Source organism: Phyllobates terribilis, unplaced genomic scaffold (genome assembly GCF_046119375.1).
Source record: "Phyllobates terribilis strain yellow unplaced genomic scaffold, ASM4611937v1 Scaffold_11__3_contigs__length_659146591, whole genome shotgun sequence".
Taxonomy (NCBI): domain Eukaryota; kingdom Metazoa; phylum Chordata; class Amphibia; order Anura; family Dendrobatidae; genus Phyllobates; species Phyllobates terribilis.
This window is the reverse complement of record NW_027362771.1, coordinates 384,757,947-384,778,066: the sequence shown is the minus strand read 5'-3', so window position 1 is coordinate 384,778,066 and position 20,120 is coordinate 384,757,947. Positions and strand designations below refer to the sequence as shown.

The 20,120-nt window shown below is 40.2% G+C and overlaps 1 protein-coding gene across 6 annotated transcripts in view; it reads left to right on the top strand.

Annotated features, from left to right (window-relative positions):
• Positions 1-20,120, top strand: part of TCF12 (transcription factor 12) — a 312,588-nt gene that overhangs the window by 254,496 nt on the left and 37,972 nt on the right. For 4 of the 6 annotated variants that reach the window (XM_073652985.1, XM_073652986.1, XM_073652989.1 and 1 more), the window contains exons 7-8: positions 1,098-1,233; positions 10,708-10,760. In XM_073652985.1, the coding sequence (XP_073509086.1) occupies positions 1,098-1,233; positions 10,708-10,760 (189 nt within the window). Of the gene's footprint in view, positions 1-1,097; positions 1,234-10,707; positions 10,761-19,643; positions 19,849-20,120 lie in introns of those variants that run through there. The other 2 variants (XM_073652990.1, XM_073652991.1) reach the window with 2 other exon arrangements.

Genomic DNA, 20,120 nt, shown 5'->3' with positions numbered 1-20,120 from the left:
GTGCTGACACCGCGGGAACGGCTTCGGCACCGGAGGTGAGTATAAGCTTTTTATTTTATCGGGCCCAAGCATTGGGTATGACAAGGAGTTGTCCAAATAGTGGACAACTTCTTTACGTTTCATGGGTATATTAGTCTGGAGATCAAAATGCTGTTTGACGAAGTCCTGAAACATCCAATATCAGGATTTGTACAAATTTTCTATTCAAATGGCAAACAAGGTGTCTCACTAAAGTGCACTGCACAGGCTGTAGGCCAGCGACAACAAAGCTGTATATATCTATATCAAACTTGGGATATGTTTTCCCATCCGAATCTAATTTACTGTAATATTTTGGTTGTTATTGTCACGTTCTGCCACATAAAAGTTCATGTCAGTAAAGGTAGAATAAAATGGCTTTCACAGTCACTTATTAGGTAGAAGTGTTTTGTGTGCAGCAGCTGCTCCGCAAATGCCAACTGAGAAACAATATCTTATTAGGTGCAGGCATCAAGGCAGTTGTTTTAGTCACACATTAACAAATAAAACATGAGATTACTAAAGTCCGCAGAGAAATTACTGGTCCTCATTGGTTACTTTCAGTCTGTATTTCAGAATAAACCTGTGTCTTTACTGTTATTACTTTCACAATATTGCATTATTACTGTTGCATTTACTGTTTTACCTATTAAAGGCTACGTTCACATGATGAGCTTTTGATGCGTTTTTGACGCTGTGTATTTTTGCCGTGGTTGAAACGCATCAAAAATGCATGTAATACCCACCTCAGTATATCAATAAAGTTATGTCAAAGCCAAATACTAGGAAGTATCAAAAACAAAGCAGCTTTATTTAAAGCATGGCACACCAACAAGAGACAAAAACCGCAAAAACGTGATAAAAAGTGCACACATAATAGCAAAAAAAAACAGCACAAGTTACCTAATTTAAATAGGTGAAGAAATGGTGCAGAAACTCTGCAACATCAAAAACTCAAAAAAAGCTCATCGTGGGAACGTAGCCAAATAGGTTAAATTAAAAATAATGGGAGATTGTATTTTTTTTCTTCAAAGAATTTAATGTGATTTCTCACAAATCGTGATGATTGTGTTTTACAGACCAGCCTGATTCGAACTGATATTGGACTTGGTAGTTCGGGGCAGCTTCCAACCTCAGGAAAACCCGGAAGCCCTTACTTTCCATTTTCTGCATCAGGTTCTCGTCGAAGGCCCTTACAGGACACCCCCACCCTAGGTAACTGTTGACATGTTTACAATTACCCCAGAAGTCATAAATGTTCCTTTTCCCCTCGTTGAAAAATTGACTCCTGTTTGTATGTTAGTTCTTTATTTGAATGTGTCTTGTGCAGTATAGGCTTTTTATATACACTGCTCAAAAAAATAAAGGGAACACTCAAATATCACATCCTAGATCTGAATGAATGAAATATTCTCATTGAATACTTTGTTCTGTACAAAGTTGAATGTACTGACAACTAAATCACACAAAAATCATCAATGGAAATCAAATTTATTAACCAATGGAGGCCTGGATTTGGAGTCACCCCCAAAATTAAAGTGGAAAAACACACTACAGGCTGATCCAACTTTGATGTAATGTCCTTAAAACAAGTCAAAATGAGGCTCAGTATTGTGTGTGGCCTCTATGTGCCTGTATGACCTCCCTACAATGCCTGGGCATGCTCCTGATGAGGTTGCGGATGGTCTCCTGTGGGATCTTCTCCCAGACCTGGACTAAAGCATCCGCCAACTCCTGGACAGTCTGTGGTGCAACATGACGTTGGTGGATGAAGCGAGACATGATGTCCCAGATGTGCTCAATCGGATTCAGGTCTGGGGAACGGGCGGGCCAGTCCATAGCTTCAATGCCTTCATCTTTCAGGAACTGCTGACACACTCCAGCCACATGAATTCTGGCATTGTCCTGCATTAGGAGGAACCCAGGGCCAACCGCACCAGCATATGGTCTTACAAGGGGTCTGAGGATCTCATCTCGGTACCTAATGGCAGTCAGGCTACCTCTGGCGAGCACATGGAGGGCTGTGCGGCCCTCCAAAGAAATGTCACATAACACCAGGACTGGCAAAGTCGCCACTGGCGTCCTGTGCTCTTCACAGATGAAAGCAGGTTCACACTGAGCACATGTGACAGACGTGACAGAGTCTGGAGACACCGTGGAGAGCGATCTGCTGCCGGCAACATCCTTCAGCATGACCGGTTTGGCAGTGGGTCAGTAATGGTGTGAGGTGTCATTTCTTTGGAGGGCCGCACAGCCCTCCATGTGCTCGCCAGAGGTAGCCTGACTGCCATTAGGTACCGAGATGAGATCCTCAGACCCCTTGTAAGACTATATGCTGGTGCGGTTGGCCCTGAGTTCCTCCTAATGCAGGACAATGCCAGACCTCATGTGGCTGCTGTGTGTCATCAGTTCCTGCAAGATGAAGGCATTGAAGCTATGGACTGGCCAGCCCGTTCCCCAGACCTGAATCCGATTGAGCACATCTGGGACATCATGTCTCGCTTCATCCACCAACGTCACATTGCACCACAGACTGTCCAGGAGTTGGCGGATGCTTTAGTCCAGGTCTGGGAGCAGATCCCACAGGAGACCATCCGCAACCTCATCAGGAGTATACCCAGGCATTGTAGGGAGGTCATACAGGCACGTGGAGGCCACACACAATACTGAGCCTCATTTTGACTTGTTTTAAGGACATTACATCAAAGTTGGATCAGCCTGGTGTGTGTTTTTTCACTTTAATTTTGGGGGTGACTCCAAATCCAGGCCTCCATTGGTTAATAAATTTGATTTTCATTGATGATTTTTGTGTGATTTTGTTGTCAGCACATTCAACTTTGTACAGAACAAAGTATTCAATGAGAATATTTCATTCATTCAGATCTAGGATGTGTTATTTCAGTGTTCCCTTTATTTTTTTGAGCAGTGTATGTGATCAGACATAATATACTAGAGCCCAAATCCACTGTGACCATAAATAAGCAGAATATATAATGTAAGAATCTGTTTTGAGAAATGCAGGATTCCTTGCTGCTATTTATTTGTTACTGAGCCATTTTTAATAGGTCTACAAAACTGGCACTATGGTAAGCTGAGTAGGTGCACGTGTAATGGTGCTTATAATTTGCAGCTTTCATGAAAATTATCAAGGGCATCTAAACTGAGCCACTGCCAGTGTTGCTTATGCTTTAGGACACATTCCCAAATTTGTGTCTCTTTTCTATTGCCACAGAAAACGGCTCCATTAAATTAAGATATTCAGTTACATGTAGACGTAAAATGTGAAGTTGATTATGAAATATTCAAGTTCAGCTGCCTCTTGATTTTGCTAGCACATGCCACTAGTGTCTGGGACTTGGCATACGCTCACCTAAAGGCTGACGTTTTGAAAAGCAGGAAATAGACAATAATTATGCTACTCCAGATCAATATAAAACTAGGAATTGCACTTGTAAGTATATGTACAGTCATGGCCTAAAGTTTTGAGACATAATCTTTTTTTTCAACAAACTTTACTGCTTCAGTGTTTTTAGATATCTTTGTCAGAAGTTTCTATGGTTACTGATGTACAGTTATCAGCATTTCATACGTTTTTACAATTTTATTGACAAATACATCAAGTTTATGCAATGACGCAAAATTGACAGTGTCGACCCTTGTTTTCAAGAGTTCTGCAGTTTGCCCCGGCCCGCTAGATATCAGCTTCTGGTCCAAATCCTGACTACTGGCATCCATTCTTATCTAATCAGTGCTTGGAGTTTATCATAATTTCTGTGTTTTTGTTTGGGAAAAATAACTTTACCCCAGTCCTCTGCCATCTAATGCCTGTACTTCTTGCAAAATTATTTTCTCTGATGATGCCCCCACCAGACTGACATCTGGAAGAATGATTGTCCGAAGAAGAAAAGGTGAGCTCTACCATGAGTTCTGTGTCATGCCTACAGTAAAGCATCCTGAGACCACTCATGTCTAGGGTTACTTTTCATCCAAGGAAGTTGTCTCACTCACAATTTTGCCTAAGAACACTGCCATGAATAAAGAATGGGATCTAAACATCCTCCAACCATGAATAAAGAATGGGATCTAAACATCCTCCAAGAACAACTTCTCCCAATGGTCTAGGAGCATTTGGGTGATGAGCAGTTATTTTTCTAGCATGATGGAGCACCTTATCACAAGACAAAGGTGATAACCAAGTGGCTCTGTGAACAAAACTTTAACATTTTGGGCCCATGGCCAATAAATTCTTAATATCTCAATCCCATCGAGAATCTGTGGTCAATCCTCAAAAAGTGGATGGACAAACAAAAACACAGAAATTGTGATAAACTCTTAAGTTAAGAATGAGTTGTCATCGGTCAGGATTTGTCCCAGATGCTGATATCCAGCAGCCAGGAAGAATTGCAGAAATCTTACAAAAACAATGGTCAACACTGTAAATATTGAGTCTTTACATAAACTTGATGTATTTGTCAATGCGTTTTTAAAAATGGATCAAATGCTTATAATTGTACTAAGTAACCATAAAAAACCTTTGACTAAGCTCTGAAAACACTGCAAACTTTGTGAAAACCAAAATTTGTCATTTCCAAACTTTTGGCCAAGCCTGTTTTTATATATTGTAGAATTGCGTGCACGCAGCATTCATAGTACTTTAATCAAACAAAAGGGAAAAAGGTGCCCCCATTGTCTGATTTAATTTACTGTAGAACTATATACTGTCTTTCTAAACCCTATTGCTTTAATCATCATTATTTTCTGATAGCAATTCTCAGATCGTGTAGTTTAAGGTTTAGCTTCAGTTTTAAATTGCCACATATACAGAAGAGCCAGCCAATACATTACAGTAAAAACCAGAGATTAAGTTACTGACCTTGATTTGAAAAAAGCTTTAGAGATAATACTTGTGATGTCATTCATATTAATAGGGTCTACACAAAGCATATTATATAACTGTTTGAGGTGAATCACTTGCTGTCTGTAAGTTAGTGTCACAGTTTAGGCATTTTGTTTTAAATTCTTATAAGTGTTAAGAAAAATAATGCACGTAGGACCCCCCATCCCTTGTATAATTGCTATGGAAAGTTTACTTTTCACTAGTACAAAATATTACAAGGAATATATCAGCAGGTTTTTGTTATATAATCTGATAGCAGCATGGTGTAGGGACTGAGACCCCGATTCCAGTAATGTTACTTACAAGGCTGCGTTTTTTTGTTTTAATAAAATCTGTGTTTTATCAGCAGGAGCTTCACTACATGACTAGATGTCACGTGCCTCCTAGTCATCTGCTCTGTGTAACCCCACAACTGATTAGCAGCTTTCTTTCAATGTACACAGAAAGCTGCCAATCAGTGGTGTGAACGGAGTTATAAAGGACTCAGCATTTTGAACACTCCTAGATGTGTCAGAGAAAAGGGGTGATTGTATCAAAATCGCACCATGCAGAGCAACATGTAACACATCATCACACTGCTTTCAGATTACATAGCACGATGACAGATTCCATATCAAGCTGGAAGTAGCACAGGTGAAAAATACTGATGGTCAATGAAGGGTTGCACGGCATTAAAAATGCACACAAACAAGACTCGGATACATGTAGAATCCCTCAGGTTTTTCTATTCAGTACATAAACTTCTGTTGCAATGTTCCTATTGATTACAAGAGGAGCTGGAGATAGAGCTAGTCGTATGAGCGGCACTGGTACTGGGTAGGTCATGCTCCTGCAGAATTTGGACCAGCTTGTCGTTGTTCTATTTTGGGTTGTGTCACTTTTCATAGTGAGAATAGTGCAACATGTAATATAAGTCAGTAGAGTCCTGTAGTCACTATTTAGATCTGGCCTAATAGTAAAGCATTACGGCTTCCATTACACAGTGAAGCCAAGAATAATGTGTGTACAGAGCCATAAGGTGACCCTACACATTAGATTCATATCTACCAAATCTATTGTTTTCTGTGCGTCTGGCAGACCATCTAATGTGTACAGGGGTGCTCAACTTTCCCCCCAACTCCAGAGGGATGGAGCAGTTGAATTTCTGTATACCTGATCCTTTATGTACCCAAGGAAGAAATGCCATCACCAGAGGTGGGCAGCAGTGGTCTACTCCCATCTTCCCATTAAAGAAGCACTTCAATCAAAGTTTTTATCCTGTTAGTAAATTGCAGTCATCATATTATGTAGCACTGTGTACTTACAATTGCTCATTTTGCTTTTCTACCCAGTAAATTCTTATTTTTTTCTCTGCTCTATGTGGAAACAACAAGTCTTTTTTTTCTTGCTTAAATCATTCCCTTTTTCAACTCCTGACCCAGCTGCTCCCTCCTCTCCCCTACCAGGGACTTTTGCAGTGACTTATGACTCATACAGGGAAATTGACCTGTTTCTAAATAGAGCTTAGAAGGATTCAGCTAGTCAGTTTTTAATCACTTGATGTCATAGACCTAATGGAAAAAGGAAGAATTAGCTGGGTAGAAAGGCAAAATGAGCAATTGTAAGTACACAGGGCTATATAATATGATGCAGGGCTGTGGAGTCGGTAAGACAAACCTCCGACTCCTCAATTTCCATGACACCGACTTCACGACTCCGACTCCTTCATACACGGCTCATGTTTAAGTAATACATTTACTGTAGCACAGATTCATCTCAGCTAAAAGTCTAGACCCTTAGATCAGGAATAGGACAGACATTTATAGGACATTTCATAACTTTCCTAAATTCTTGGGAAAAAAATATTCCCCACAAACTGCATTGAACTACTGTACCCAATTTATTATATATTTTAGGAGTTGGAGTTGGTCCATTTTATTCTGACTCCACCAAAATGGACACCGACTCCGACAGCCATGATAGGATAATTGCAATATATTAAGAGGATAAAAATTTTGATAGGAGTGGTGCTTCTTTAAGAGCTCCTGCATGTTGAGCTGAGAGTATAAAGACAGCTATGTGTGTATGGTCACCTTTACAAGAAGGATATCCTCTACAAATGTATTATGAAGTTGTGACACCTATTAGTTGCTGCATGCTGTATTTGTTATTGTAACTAGTGGCATACTTTGAATGTAACATTTTGCTGCTGCTGGTCTGAAAATCTAGATGTTATGTCCTAAGTAGTGTTGAGCATTCCGATATTGAAATATCGGGTATCGACCGATATTCGCAGTATCGGAGTTCCGATACTGAGTTTCGATACTTTTAGAATATCGAATACCGGAATCGGAAGTTCCCATAATGCCTGCGCTCTGCAGTGTCTCTGAAGGATGACAAGCTGGATGGCAGCGCTCGGCTTACTGTACTTGTCATTTAGTGTTAAAGGATTTATTAAAATAAATAATAGTGTTTTCATGCACCGTCTCTTTAAAAAAGCTGGCCGGCAATTCAGCAGCGGTACCCGACAATTTAGAATAGAAAGAATAGAGCATCACACACAGATTAAATAGATAGAAACATGTCAGTCACATTTTAGTCTCTAGCGGAGGTTAAGCAGACGGCTGGGGTAGATATTTGAAGCCTGGGAAGGGGGTAATACCCACGGAGCTTCCCAGGCTGCTAATATCAGCCCCCAGCGGAATACTTAGCCTTTACTAGCTATTAAAATGGGGGACCCCCCAAAAAAATGACGTGGGGTCCCCCCTATTTTAATAGCTAGCAAAGGCTAGGGAAAATTCTCCTGCGCTCAGCGCTTCAGGAGAATTCTCTCACGCTCACTGCAAGCGCAGGAGAATTTTCCCACGCTGTCAGTGACGTGCATGAGGTGAGCTCATGTCTAATGAACTCAGCTCACCTCATGCACGTCACTGACAGCGTGGGAAAATTCTCCTGCGCTCAGCGCTTGAGCAGGAGAATTTTCCCACGCTGTCAGTGACGTGCATGAGGTGAGCTGAGTTCATTGGACATGAACTCGGCTCATCTGGATGCCGTCACAGGTAGACACTGAGGAGCGCAAGCATTCCTGCGCTTCTCAGTCTCTGCGGCATGGCAAGCTGGATGGCAGTTTTCGACTGCGATCCAGCCTGTCATGTGAATGTAGCAGAGCTGGAGCCGTCGTGGGAACCATGGAAAGGTAAGGATGAGGTTGCTTTATTATTTTACTTTTATTGCAGGAGATCGTTGGCTTCAGCTGGAATGGGCGTGATGGTAAGTATGGTTTAATTTAGAACAATAAAGAATTGTGTCTTTATTTCAATTAAAGGACTTTATTCTGGGTGTTTGTGTTTTTTTTTTTAACTTTGACTATGGGGTGAGTAATGGGGGTGTCTTATAGACGCCTCTCCATTACTAACCAGGGCTTGATGTCAGCTGGCATTATAAGCTGACATCAACCCCAACTCTATTACCCCACTGCCACCGCTACAGGGCAGTGGGAAGAGCGAGGCTAAGTGCCAGAGTTGGCACATCCTATGGATGCGCCATTTCTGGGGTGGCTGACGGCTGGTGTTTCTAGCCTGGGAGGGGGCCAATATTCATGGCACCCTTACTGGGCTATTAATATCAGCCCCCAGCTGTCTGCCTAGCCTTTGCTAGCTATTAAAATAGGGGGGACCCCACATCATTTTTTTTGGGGTCCCCCATTTTAATAGCTAGTAAAGGCTAGGTATTCAGCTGGGGGCTGATATTAGTAGCCTGGGAAGCTCCGTGGGTATTACCCCCTTCCCAAGCTTCAAACATCTGCCCCAGCCGTCTGCTTAACTGCCGCTAGAGACTAAAATTACGGGGAACCCCACGCCAATTTTTTTTTAAATAAATTCTTTATTTTAACACTAAATGACAAGTACAATAATCAACACTGTCACTGTACTTATTATATATGTGACTGACATGTTTCTATCTATCTAATCTATGTGTGATGCTCTATCTTTCTGTTATAAATTGTCGGGTACCGCTGCTGAATTGCCGGCTTTTTTATAGAGACGGTGCATGAAAACACTGTTATTTAGTGTAAAGGATTTATTAAAAAAAATGACAAGTACAGTAAGCAACACTGTCACTGTACTTATTATATATGGGACTGACATGTTTCTATCTATCTAATCTATGTGTGATGCTCTATTCTTTCTGTTATAAATTGTCGGGTTGTCGGGTACCAGTGTATGCCGCTGCTGAATTGCCGGCTTTTCATGTAATACATTCTACATTATTCTTAGTTGTTTTCCTTCATGTAGAATTAACCTACAAGAAAAGAAAGGGTTTATTTTTATTCCGATATTTCTTTCCCATTGACTTGCATTGGTTTCCGGTATCTGAATCGGCGATATCAGACACTTTTTGGGTATCGGTCCGATCCAATCCGATCCGATATTTCCCGATATCGGAAGGTATCGCTCAACACTAGTCCTAAGTAATGTTATTTTTTCCATGCAATGCTCCATTTTAGCTTATAGCCAGGATAATATGTCTTACACTCTCTAAATAAACTGGAATATGTTTGCAATAAATTTATGTTCTGCTTCAAAATATTGCGTGAAATTGCTGTCCATTAAGTAGATTGAAAATCTCTTCAAAATTGCTTTAGTCAGGAATTTATTTTTAAAATGGCTAAATGTGTTTTTTTCCTGTCTCTACAACGGATAAGTGGGCCAGCTTGAATATTGAAATTAGCGGTCAACAATCCGTCCACAAACACTGCTGGGGTCACAGGAAAATCTGTCCTGTGCCAAGCACAAAACCAGGGGTGCAGCAGCAGGGACCAGCGAGGATCAGGCCACCGGAGCTAATAAAACTATATTAGTAAATTGTATAACTTTCTGTTTCCAGCTGCTTTAACTATGAAAAGGATGAAAACTATGGTGTATATCCAGCACTATGTCAGTAGACATACAGCAGCAGATAATGAGTTCTGTGACAGCCATTCTGTTTTTCTGCACTGTGTCTGGTTCAATTTACAGACTCTAGGTAAAAAGGTATTCCTGTCCTGGAATATTTCTAGGATATATCCTAACAATATAATGTGTCTGTTCTGTGGTATTCCTGCCAATCCAGAGAACGATGGAATAAAAGTCCCTTAAGTATCTCAACTACGTGGGGGTGCTCTGAGCTTCTCGCTGTGCAGGGATCTGCAGCACAGCCCTATAAAGTTATTTGGGTTGGGTTGTAGTTCCCTGCACATCTGATGACCATCAGCGCCGCTGGGCAGGAGAAGACGGCGAGGATTGGTGTTGGCCCCTTAGTTGTATGAAGTATACAATGTTAGAACCCTAACTGCAGTTGACAGACTGTATATGTAATGGTAAGGAGTAGGGTTGTGTTGCGGTGACCCTCAAGCTACTTGGATTGTAAGCAATCCCCTGATATATTCTGCAGTTTACCTTCATCCATTTAATATGAAATCTTTAGCCTTATGCTAAGGGTTTTCGTTATGTGGAGACATGCCATGCGTAAAAGTTAGATCTTTTTTTTATGTGGTCCAGAACAACTGAGCGGATTCAGGTGTTTCATTTGTTTTATGGCTCTGTGAAACCAGGTTTAAAAAATAAAAATATATATTATAATATAGAAGATATACTTGCTAAAGGCTGTAAGTACCATGAGAAAGCAAGACACAAACACATTGTGGAAAATGTCCTTATCTATGAATATGGTAATATTTTGTAGAATAAACATATACAAATGTATTTTTTAAGTAGATGACGTGACTTTACATTGTTTTTCTTCTTTTTTTTTTTTTTTCCTTACATGTGCAGATCCTGTACAAACTAAGAAGATAAGAAAGGTCCCCCCTGGTTTGCCTTCTTCTGTAAGTACCGGTTGCATTCTTTATGTTGTGGGAAATAAATTGGCTTCATATGACCATAAACATAGGTCATACACATCATTACTTATCCTGGTTTTCTGCAGTGACCATAAACCGACTGTGTTGATCAATGTAGAGCTTCATTAGGTGTAAAGCCACATTTGATGTTTAGTTCTTAGACTTATGGCTGTGATTTGTAGCACCGTCATATGCTCCTGTCCCCTTGTCCCTGTCATTTGAATTCCTCTCATGGGAGGAGAACAGGGCCAGAAGCTGTCAAAGAAGATCTCCTGTACAGGTCTTTTGATGTTTAATTAGTCATTATGTTGCTGAGCAGGAGGACAGACAGAGATTAATAGCCAAGAATCTTCAAAATTTACATTTGTAATAATCCCAATGGAGCCGAAGACATTAAGATTCGGAGGACACGTACAGCCCAGCTTGCCTCAGTAGGACTGAGGTTATTAATATGCATAAATCACCAAGTCAGATGTTCAGTGTGAAACCCTGGTGGATTTTAAAGCTTTCATTAAGCCTTTCCTAACTTCAGCCTAGCATCAGGAAGGCTTTCAAGCAACTAGTTTGTTGATCCCTCTTTGCTCGAAAATATATCCTTAGAGAATAAAGGGCTTTGATGAAAAAGGTTGCAAGGGTTTTGGTTGGGGGAAAAAAAAGCATTAATGGCTGTGATAATCTATTGCTATAGGGGTGTTTTATGGAATTAAATATGCTTTATTCTTTAACGGAGGAAAATTGTTTGTAAATGAATCCGCATTTTAAAATCCACGTGTAATGAAAATCCCTGCTCAGTGGAAGAAGTTTTCCTCACTGAGTCTCCCCCTCTATTTTCCTCCCTCCATTTAAGAACAAATGAGAGGGGAGGGGGAGAGCTTTGCTGCCTTGCTGGGCTCATCTCTTTGTTGTGTAAATGGATGGAGGGCTTTTATTTGGCAGTACTTAACACTTGGGCGCAGGTGCAATTGGATGAGTCATAACTCAGAGCAGTTTTGTTTGAATGGAGCATCCTCCGTCGTCTTCGCCGCTGCGGCACAGGGCACATACGTTAATCAGGGATTGATGATAGGGTTCGAGTCTGAATATTTGCTTTCTTGTAGAGTTTTGCCGTAAAAATAACGCTGGAGTTTGAAATCTGTTTGTTACCTTGTTTGCAGATGGAGCTGATATGGCTCCTCCAGCCCGGGGCAGCTGTGCTCTGAACCTGCAGTCTACCTGGAAGCCAGGGCTGCAGCTGCAGGAACTCTTAAAAGCTTTTGCTTGCCTAAGCACTTGGGTCCCACTAGAGGCTGAATAGCTGCTTGATAAACAAAATGAACACAATGCTTCAAATCATTTTCCCGAGGCCAGGAATATTTTTTTCTTCCATTCCAGCAGCTAAAAATAGTTTAGCAATTTACATTTTAACAGTTGTGTCTAATTCAGAGTAGACTGTACTCTGAGCCAGATGATTTCTGCTAGATTAACAAAAAAAAGGTATTAAAAATGACAGAGCAACCAAAACACAGAGCAGTCCAGGTTTTATTTAATTTCTGATGATGCTTACAACTTAAATAAGCCATTAATATCTAGTGTATGCCTTATTTCTCATTGCCCTGCACTAATTATGTATTGCAATATCTTGAATTTTTTACAGTTTTTAATGACTTATTAAAACATGGATGTGTCAGGCAGGAACGTTTATACTGTCCAACCAAATATTCAAGAAACATAGTAATCAGGTTGTGAGAGAACAGAATTTGTGGTCCTTGGTTATATCCAGGTATAGGGGATGATAGTCCATTTCATACAATGATTCACTTATACAGCATCCCACAAATATGTTGGGGGCTAAATATAGCTATAGATATGAGAATGAGCTGTATAGTGGGCTGGAGCCTGGCAAGCTAAAGATGGTGTAAGGCAATGAACTGGCTATAGATCTTACAGATCATCACTTACGCCTTTGCATAGTCTCATATCTGTGACCCTATGGGGATCCCCAGACATTTAAGGAGCATGGGCCAAGTAAACCAACATTATAGGAAAATATAGATGGTTAGAAAACTTTTTTTTGAGTATCATGATAAAATTAAGCCATTTAAATGGATGAGCAACCGTATATCAGTTGGTTCTTTGACTATTTGTTCCATTAAAGAGAACCTGTCAGCATGATTTTGTAATATAAAGTAAGGACACTGCTGTGATGGCGCTGTAATACTGATTATATTGAAACCCTTGGTGAAGAGATCCGCTCTGTTGTTGTTCTTTAATGTTTTTGGCTAATTAGATTTCGGTGCACAGGGGCCGGCCTGTTCACTGGATCTTCTCCTCCTTCTCTGTGATTAACCAGCCCCTCCACCTGCCTCTGATATCAAACAGAGGAGGCAGATCATTCACAGATCGGAGGCCGGCGGAGGGGCTGGGGAATAGACAGGGAGGAGAAGACTCAGAGTACAGTCTGGCCCCTGTGCACTGAATCTAATTAGCCGAAAACTGCAAATGCTGATTAATGAAGAACCACCCAGCTCATCTCTTCATAATTGGTATCCATGTAATCAGTATTACAGCACCATTACAGTCATGGCTTTACCTTACAAAATCATGCCGACAAATTATTTTTAAGACACAAGCTCAAAACTTTTCAGTTTAGCGTCCCATTTTTTGTGCGCCTTAACACCTGTATTGTGTGAGCGGAATGAGTGTCGTACTTTTGACATATTGTGTATTCGTTTGATTCCTGTTGAAAATTATTTGCACTTCGCACTTTTCTTTGCGGTGTCTATACATATATTCTTTATATTTAACCAACAAATGTTCATTTCCTTTTTTTCTTGTGCAGCATCATCTTGAGTGTCTGGATAATGGCTCCACCTGCAGGCTAATTACAGAAACTACATATGAGCAGCAGCCTAGGGACTTTCTCTCTGTAGTTCTTTTACGTTGCATTGTTTGAGTGTAATGAGAAGTAGCTAAATGCCCTGCATGTGGTGAAAGAAGGCGCTATAGCAGACATGAGCGCCTCAGCGAGGGGCCGAGTACTTTCCCAGCCGCTCATACTATACAGTAGTGATGTGATAATTGAGCACACTTTTAAACCCCCTTCTGTGGATTGTTTTCAGCCCAACACATCCTTATGTGAACTCCAGATTAGTATACCCTTCCTGATCTTTGTAGGTTACTATTGTGGAAGAAAAAGTTTTTAAACTAGTTTTCTGTAATATTCAGAAAATCTTTTCTGCCTTTTAATGACACAGTAGGAAAATCTATTGAAGTATACATATCCCCAGCACAAATATTTATAGGATTTTATGTTTAGACTTTAATGTCCCATTACAGTGCGGTTTCTCCTGGCTTCCTGTGAGGTCTGTAAGTTCAATATGTTTACATAGCGATTATTACACAGGCGGTATTGGTTAATAGTCCCTGAGTCCTGATAGAATCTAAATATTTACTTGTGTGAATAATGTGCACAGCCAGGACTCTTATACGTGAACCCATGTTTATACACTGAATATTTATTATAAGGATGCCATTTTCTGCCATTTCTTTTTCCAAAGCTCTTAATGTCATTCTTAAAAGTGCGTCCCCTATACCGATTGATCAGTGATGCTTTGGTAAGACGTGATCCTTGGATTCTGTTAACACCACCTTGTAATATCAATTTGATATTTCCTTCTATTTTTAATAATTATCACGACTTGCGTCCTTTTAAAGATCACTTGGAGACTAAGAAAACAAGCCCATGTCCTCTATTCTGATACACTTGGTATTATTGCTTAGAATAATACATCTAAACTACAAGGACTCAGGCCTAGGCAAATACTAGTTTAGGATTATATGAATAATTTAGTCTTTCAGAGTGCTTGAGGTTTTGTGGTTGAGCAAAGTGGGGATGAAATTTAATACTCTTTACTGACAGTAAGCTTACATGACAATTGATTTTTATTGCAGTTCTAAAGAGTAACTCAAATAGCACTTGGCGTCTGAAAAATATTAACCCCTTGTTTCTACAAAGATGCTGTGGTTGGTTGTATTTCACACCTGGCAGTTAGGAGAAAATAATATTATAAAAATATTATGTATAAATATTATAAAACTTAGTACTAGAACACACAAAAATTGCCTAGCTTTCTGTTTTGTCACCATTCCCATGCCATCTTTCTGATTGGTCCCTCGTACACCCCCACCTCCGCCCTGACCCTGGCAACATGTGATTATTAAAGGGAACCTGTCACCGAGCCATGCTGCCCAAGTTGGCATGAATCTGACCCTGATTGCACCAACTTTTTCTCATAATCGCTCCCGCTTTTTTTAATAGAAAAATAGTTTATAGAGCCGGCCCGGGACTAGGCAGAAACAATAGTGACATGTAAAACAAAGGTTGTGTCAAAATAAATAAGATCATTGTTTCATTATATACCTTTTCATTAACCAGAAGGAAGACACCTGTCAAATAGACCACTGTATGTAGCTGATGATTATGATTATTATGAGGAACAGATTTATCAGATTAACTAGAAGATTTTTTTTTTAATGAAATTGTGTTTTCTCTGAAACTCCGGATTGTTTACGAGAAAAACCATACCTGGCTACAATCGTACAGTCATACTGATCATGTTGCCTGTATTTTGGACAGAATGTGTGACAGGTTCCCTTTAACATTGGCATATTAGAGATGACACATTATCAGACTAGCACTGCCAAGGACTAAGCCCGCTGTAATTGATCTTTTATATTAGAAAATGAATCCTTTTTTGATGTGTTCTAAACCTTTAATGCAATGGCCTCCACTTGCGTACCACTGTAGTACGCCACCCACATGGGAACAGAAGTAAGTTAGCAGGTAGCTCTCATCTGTAATTAGACGTGCCTCCCTGTGCGTCAGACCATGTCATCTGTTTGTTTCTGAGCTGCACACAGTTTGCTTAGCTGCACAGTGCTAGCTTGTGAATGGAAACAATTTAGGTTAGGGAGTGCAGGTCAGTTCACTGCTACTTTACTGACGACAAATAAAGTTTAAAAAGTCATCTCTGTCTACAGCTGGCTTAATATGTCAAGGAGGCTAGGCGGATTAACCCTTTATAGTGATTAAGTTCAGGAAGGAATAGTTTTAGCGTATTAACAGAATACAAAAACAACCCCACAAGATCAGGCTCTCATTTACAAAAAAAAAAAAATCTAGTGAACCTGATAACTTATGTTCCTCATAATAATCAGCTGTATGAAGAGATTTATTAAGCACTTGTGTCTTTATATAGGTATATAATGAAACCATGATCAGTTGTTTGTTTATTTTTGTATAAATTCTTTATTTATGATCAGTTGTCTTGTTGCTTTTATTGCAGCCAATGTTTTACATGTCATTTGTCACAGGCCTCTGTTTCTGAGGACTGACATGCTTTAGTTGTGTGTTTGTAGGACTGAGGATGTGTGTGCTGTTTTGTGTCCTTTTTATGTCTGTTAAAAGCAGGATTTACAATCCCAGAAGTCTAATCTGAGTGTTCAGGGCAGTGGGGATAAAAAGGAATGGCAATGTCGTTTCACTGTTAAAATAAATATATGCTTCTATTTAGCCAAAAACAGTACAAAATATACCACAACATATTTAAAAAAAAAAAAAAAAAAAAAATCAGTTTTGACAGTTTTGTTATTCCATCTGCTGCTTTCATTGTTATTTTTTTTAAGGCAGAACAACATAGATTTAAATAGTGGATTAAAAAAAATGGATTTGAAAAGTCATTGGGTCTCTCAGGATCTGTTTTGTTTTCATAGGAAACCAAACTTTTTTTGCAAATAGATCTTACCGTCTTGGCACCGTGGTAGTAGCATTTGTAGTCTTTGGCTTCTTGCTGTCTGTGTAGTATAGGCAGGGAAATGACTTGCATGATACCAGCTAAACACTAAACATTATGGAAAGGTTTGTAGCGCATGTAGGACTGTAAATAATGTCTCCAGTGTGAGAAGATGCCATTATCATTCTTTCATACAACTGAGAAGGGCCCATGGTAAATAAATAATTAGAATGGACCCCTGTGGATAATTGCTCATACCAATGAACCCCATTAACTAATGCATTAGAGCCAAGATCTTGTTGTCAGACTACATACTACAGCTCTAATTGGAGGTACCAATTCTTCAGTTTCCCATTTTATTTAATTGCTGTCCCATGATGCTTGAGGGATTCGATTAGCGAGTTAGGGTGGCATGAGCTTATTTCCAGGCTCGTATGTACACCCCAGACACATGCCTTTTGGCAGGTTTATGTCAGGTTTATGTGTTGTTGTTTTTTTTGTGTGTTTTTCAATACGGTACTAAATGTAAACGAATAGGATTTTTTCTTTTAGGACAGTACAAAACCATCCCTAAAAAAAAATTAAGCTACTTATGTCAATTAACAAAAATACAACTGATGAAACCTGTTACTTTTACTTTAGCTCTGATATGGCTGCACACACAGCCCTGACACCCTGTTTAGCAGGTTTGTTTTGGCTTATTAGACATTTGCACACATCTGTTGGTTAGGGGAAGAGTCTATAAGTGATGAACCCAACCATTTCAACATTTGTCTGAACTTTGCCATTTAGTTGTTCTAGCTCTGTCATAATCAGGAGCTTTGACACTCAATTTTGTTTAAAAAGTTTGTCCTCTAACATTGATGGCCTATCCTCAAGCTAGGTCATCAATGTCTGATCAGTGGTGGTGTGACACTTGGTACCCCCGCCGATCAGCTGTTCTCGGTGTTGTCGTCGGCCAGAACTGACCAGTTATTGAGCTACACAGCTCCCTCTACTGTATAGTGTCTGCGGCCGGGTACCACACATCTGCCCCCTATTCAAATCAATACAGAGCGGATGGGCAGTACCCAGCCTTGACCACTTTACAGTAGAGGGTGCTGCTCTGTGCAGCTCTGTAACTGGTCATTTCTGGCCGATAACAGCTGATCGGCAGGGATGCTGGGTGTTGCACCACCACCGATTAGACATTGATGACCTATCTTGAGGCTAGGCCATCAGTGTTAAAGTAGTGGACAACCCCTTTAACTTGGTATTACTTAAAAATTTTCTGTTAAAAAAAAAAAATCTTAAATGGAAAAATAGAATCCTTACTCTGCATTCACATGTCCATCTATCACAGTCTGTGTAACGGACTATGACTTTTGCACTGGCCTCATGTATGCATATGAAGCCGAGTTTGGGTTGGGAGACCTGCGGACTGGTCTGTGCATCACAGTCAATACTTGGACCCCAAAACTTGAATGTGTGAAACCTTCCTTAACCCATTAGTGATCAGGCCAAATTTTTTAAATTTGACTTGTCATTTTATGTGGCAATAGCTCTGAAATGTTTCACATATCCCAGTGAATCTGAGATGTTTTTCTAACACATGGTACTTTAAAGTAAAATATAAGTTGTTATATTTTGTATTTATTTATAAAAGTATCAGAAATTTGACAGATATAAAAAAAAATTAACAATTTTCCAACTTTGATTATGCCCTTAAGTCAGATGGTTATACTACACAAAAAGTTAACATTTCCAATTCGTCTACTTCAGCTTCATTTTTCTAATGTCCTTTTATTGTGTTAGGATGTTAGTATATTTTTTAGAGAACTATTCAGTTATGGGGTCGCTCACACTGGCAAGAAGCATCCGATGTTTCTCTCATGCGAGAGAATCGGATAGTATATGCAAATCACCATTGGCTCAAACTCCGCTGCGAGCGTGATCCGAGTGCCATTTTACTTTGAACCGATTCTCTCACATTCGAGAATATGATCACAGGTGCGATGAAGATGGAGAACTTAATTTCTTCATTCTGTGAGTCAGCGTATATCGGACTGCACGCGAATGACATCTGAGTGCAGTCTGATGTTTCGCACACACCCATAGACTTGTATGGGTGCGCACCATCCGTTATACTCTGAGAATCGCAGCATGCAGTGATTTTTTTTCTCTCCTGCCAGCTCGGGGTTGTCTGGTCCAAATCGATAAGTCTGCGGTCACTCTGTGACTTTGGACTTATGAATCCCCCCAGCGTACGCATTGTGCTCGGCGGTGATTTGCCGGTTTCTGAGCTGGGACCGGAGGGTATGAATGAGTTATAGATACTCCCGGCCAGAGCCCATTTAGTGGGCACGGCCTTGCTCCTTGTATAACTCATAAGTCTGCAGTCGCACAGAGTGACTGCAGACTTATTGATTTGGGCCGGACAACCCCTTTAAAGTGACTTGTATATTGGACAATCCCCCAAATTTGCTACCATAAAAAAAAAAAAAAACACCCATCAGAGTTTTCCAACTGCTGCAGTCAGGTAGTTTGGTAACCTTCAGCTGTTCCACAAGAATTCATGTGAAGTGGAATGAATGAATGAAAGAAAAAAATGATATATTTTCCGACAAAATATTATAGATTGTGTCACTGTCCTTGATAATTAAGAGTGATACTTAGTTTTCCTTTGCCTGTCTGCCCTCTGTGGTGTGCAGAGTAGTGATGGCGGTGCACTGGCTTGTCTCCTTGTGGGGACACCGTTGTTACATTCAGTTTCCCTGCTGCCATAGTGTGCTGTGTAAATGCAGAGTGGTGAAGTCTGTCCCAGCCAGATGGTGGTGGTGCTGTACTGCAGGATGCTCTCTCTCCTGCTACAAGTGCTATGATTTCATTAACAAAAAATCATAAATCCTCGGTCTGTGGGCAAAGTTTACACTGGCTCACTCTTCTGAAATTAAAAAAAGAGCCATCTTTGATATGGTGAAGCTGTGTATTCACTCTTCTGACAACCTTTATGGAATTTCCACTACACAAATCCGGGTGTGATTAGGGTTGAAAGAGATTACTGTATGTCATTGCCCTCCCCCTTTTTCTGTGTGGGATGGTTCAGCCCTATTTTGCATAAGTTTCTTTTGAGTAGATCCATGTGTGGACTGAGTCTGCCTAGTACTGGCGGAATTACTGTCTGCTCGGGTGGATGTATGCCGGGGTCTGGAGCAGTGCACTTAACTGCTTCCTAGGATCTCTTCCACACCACCATGTATTGTGCGTACCCCGTCGCTGGAGTGGGCAGCAATTCTTTGATGTACTACTACAATGGCAAGACGGTGAGACTTTGTTACCTTTTCAGATTGGTAATGATCTCCACAGATTTCCCCCCAGCCTCAGGGGTCTTCCTGCATCTTCTATGTGCTGCTTATTCTATCATACACTTCATTTGTGTTTGTGTAGCTGGCAGGGAGTTTTGTGAAGTGTTTTGTTACTTAACTATGTAGATTACCCTTTCAGTATATTTTGTGCATTTTATATTGACTTTATTTGAAATAGTTTAGTTTTTTTTACTTTAATTTTGTGAAAACTTAAAGTGTCCAGGTGGATC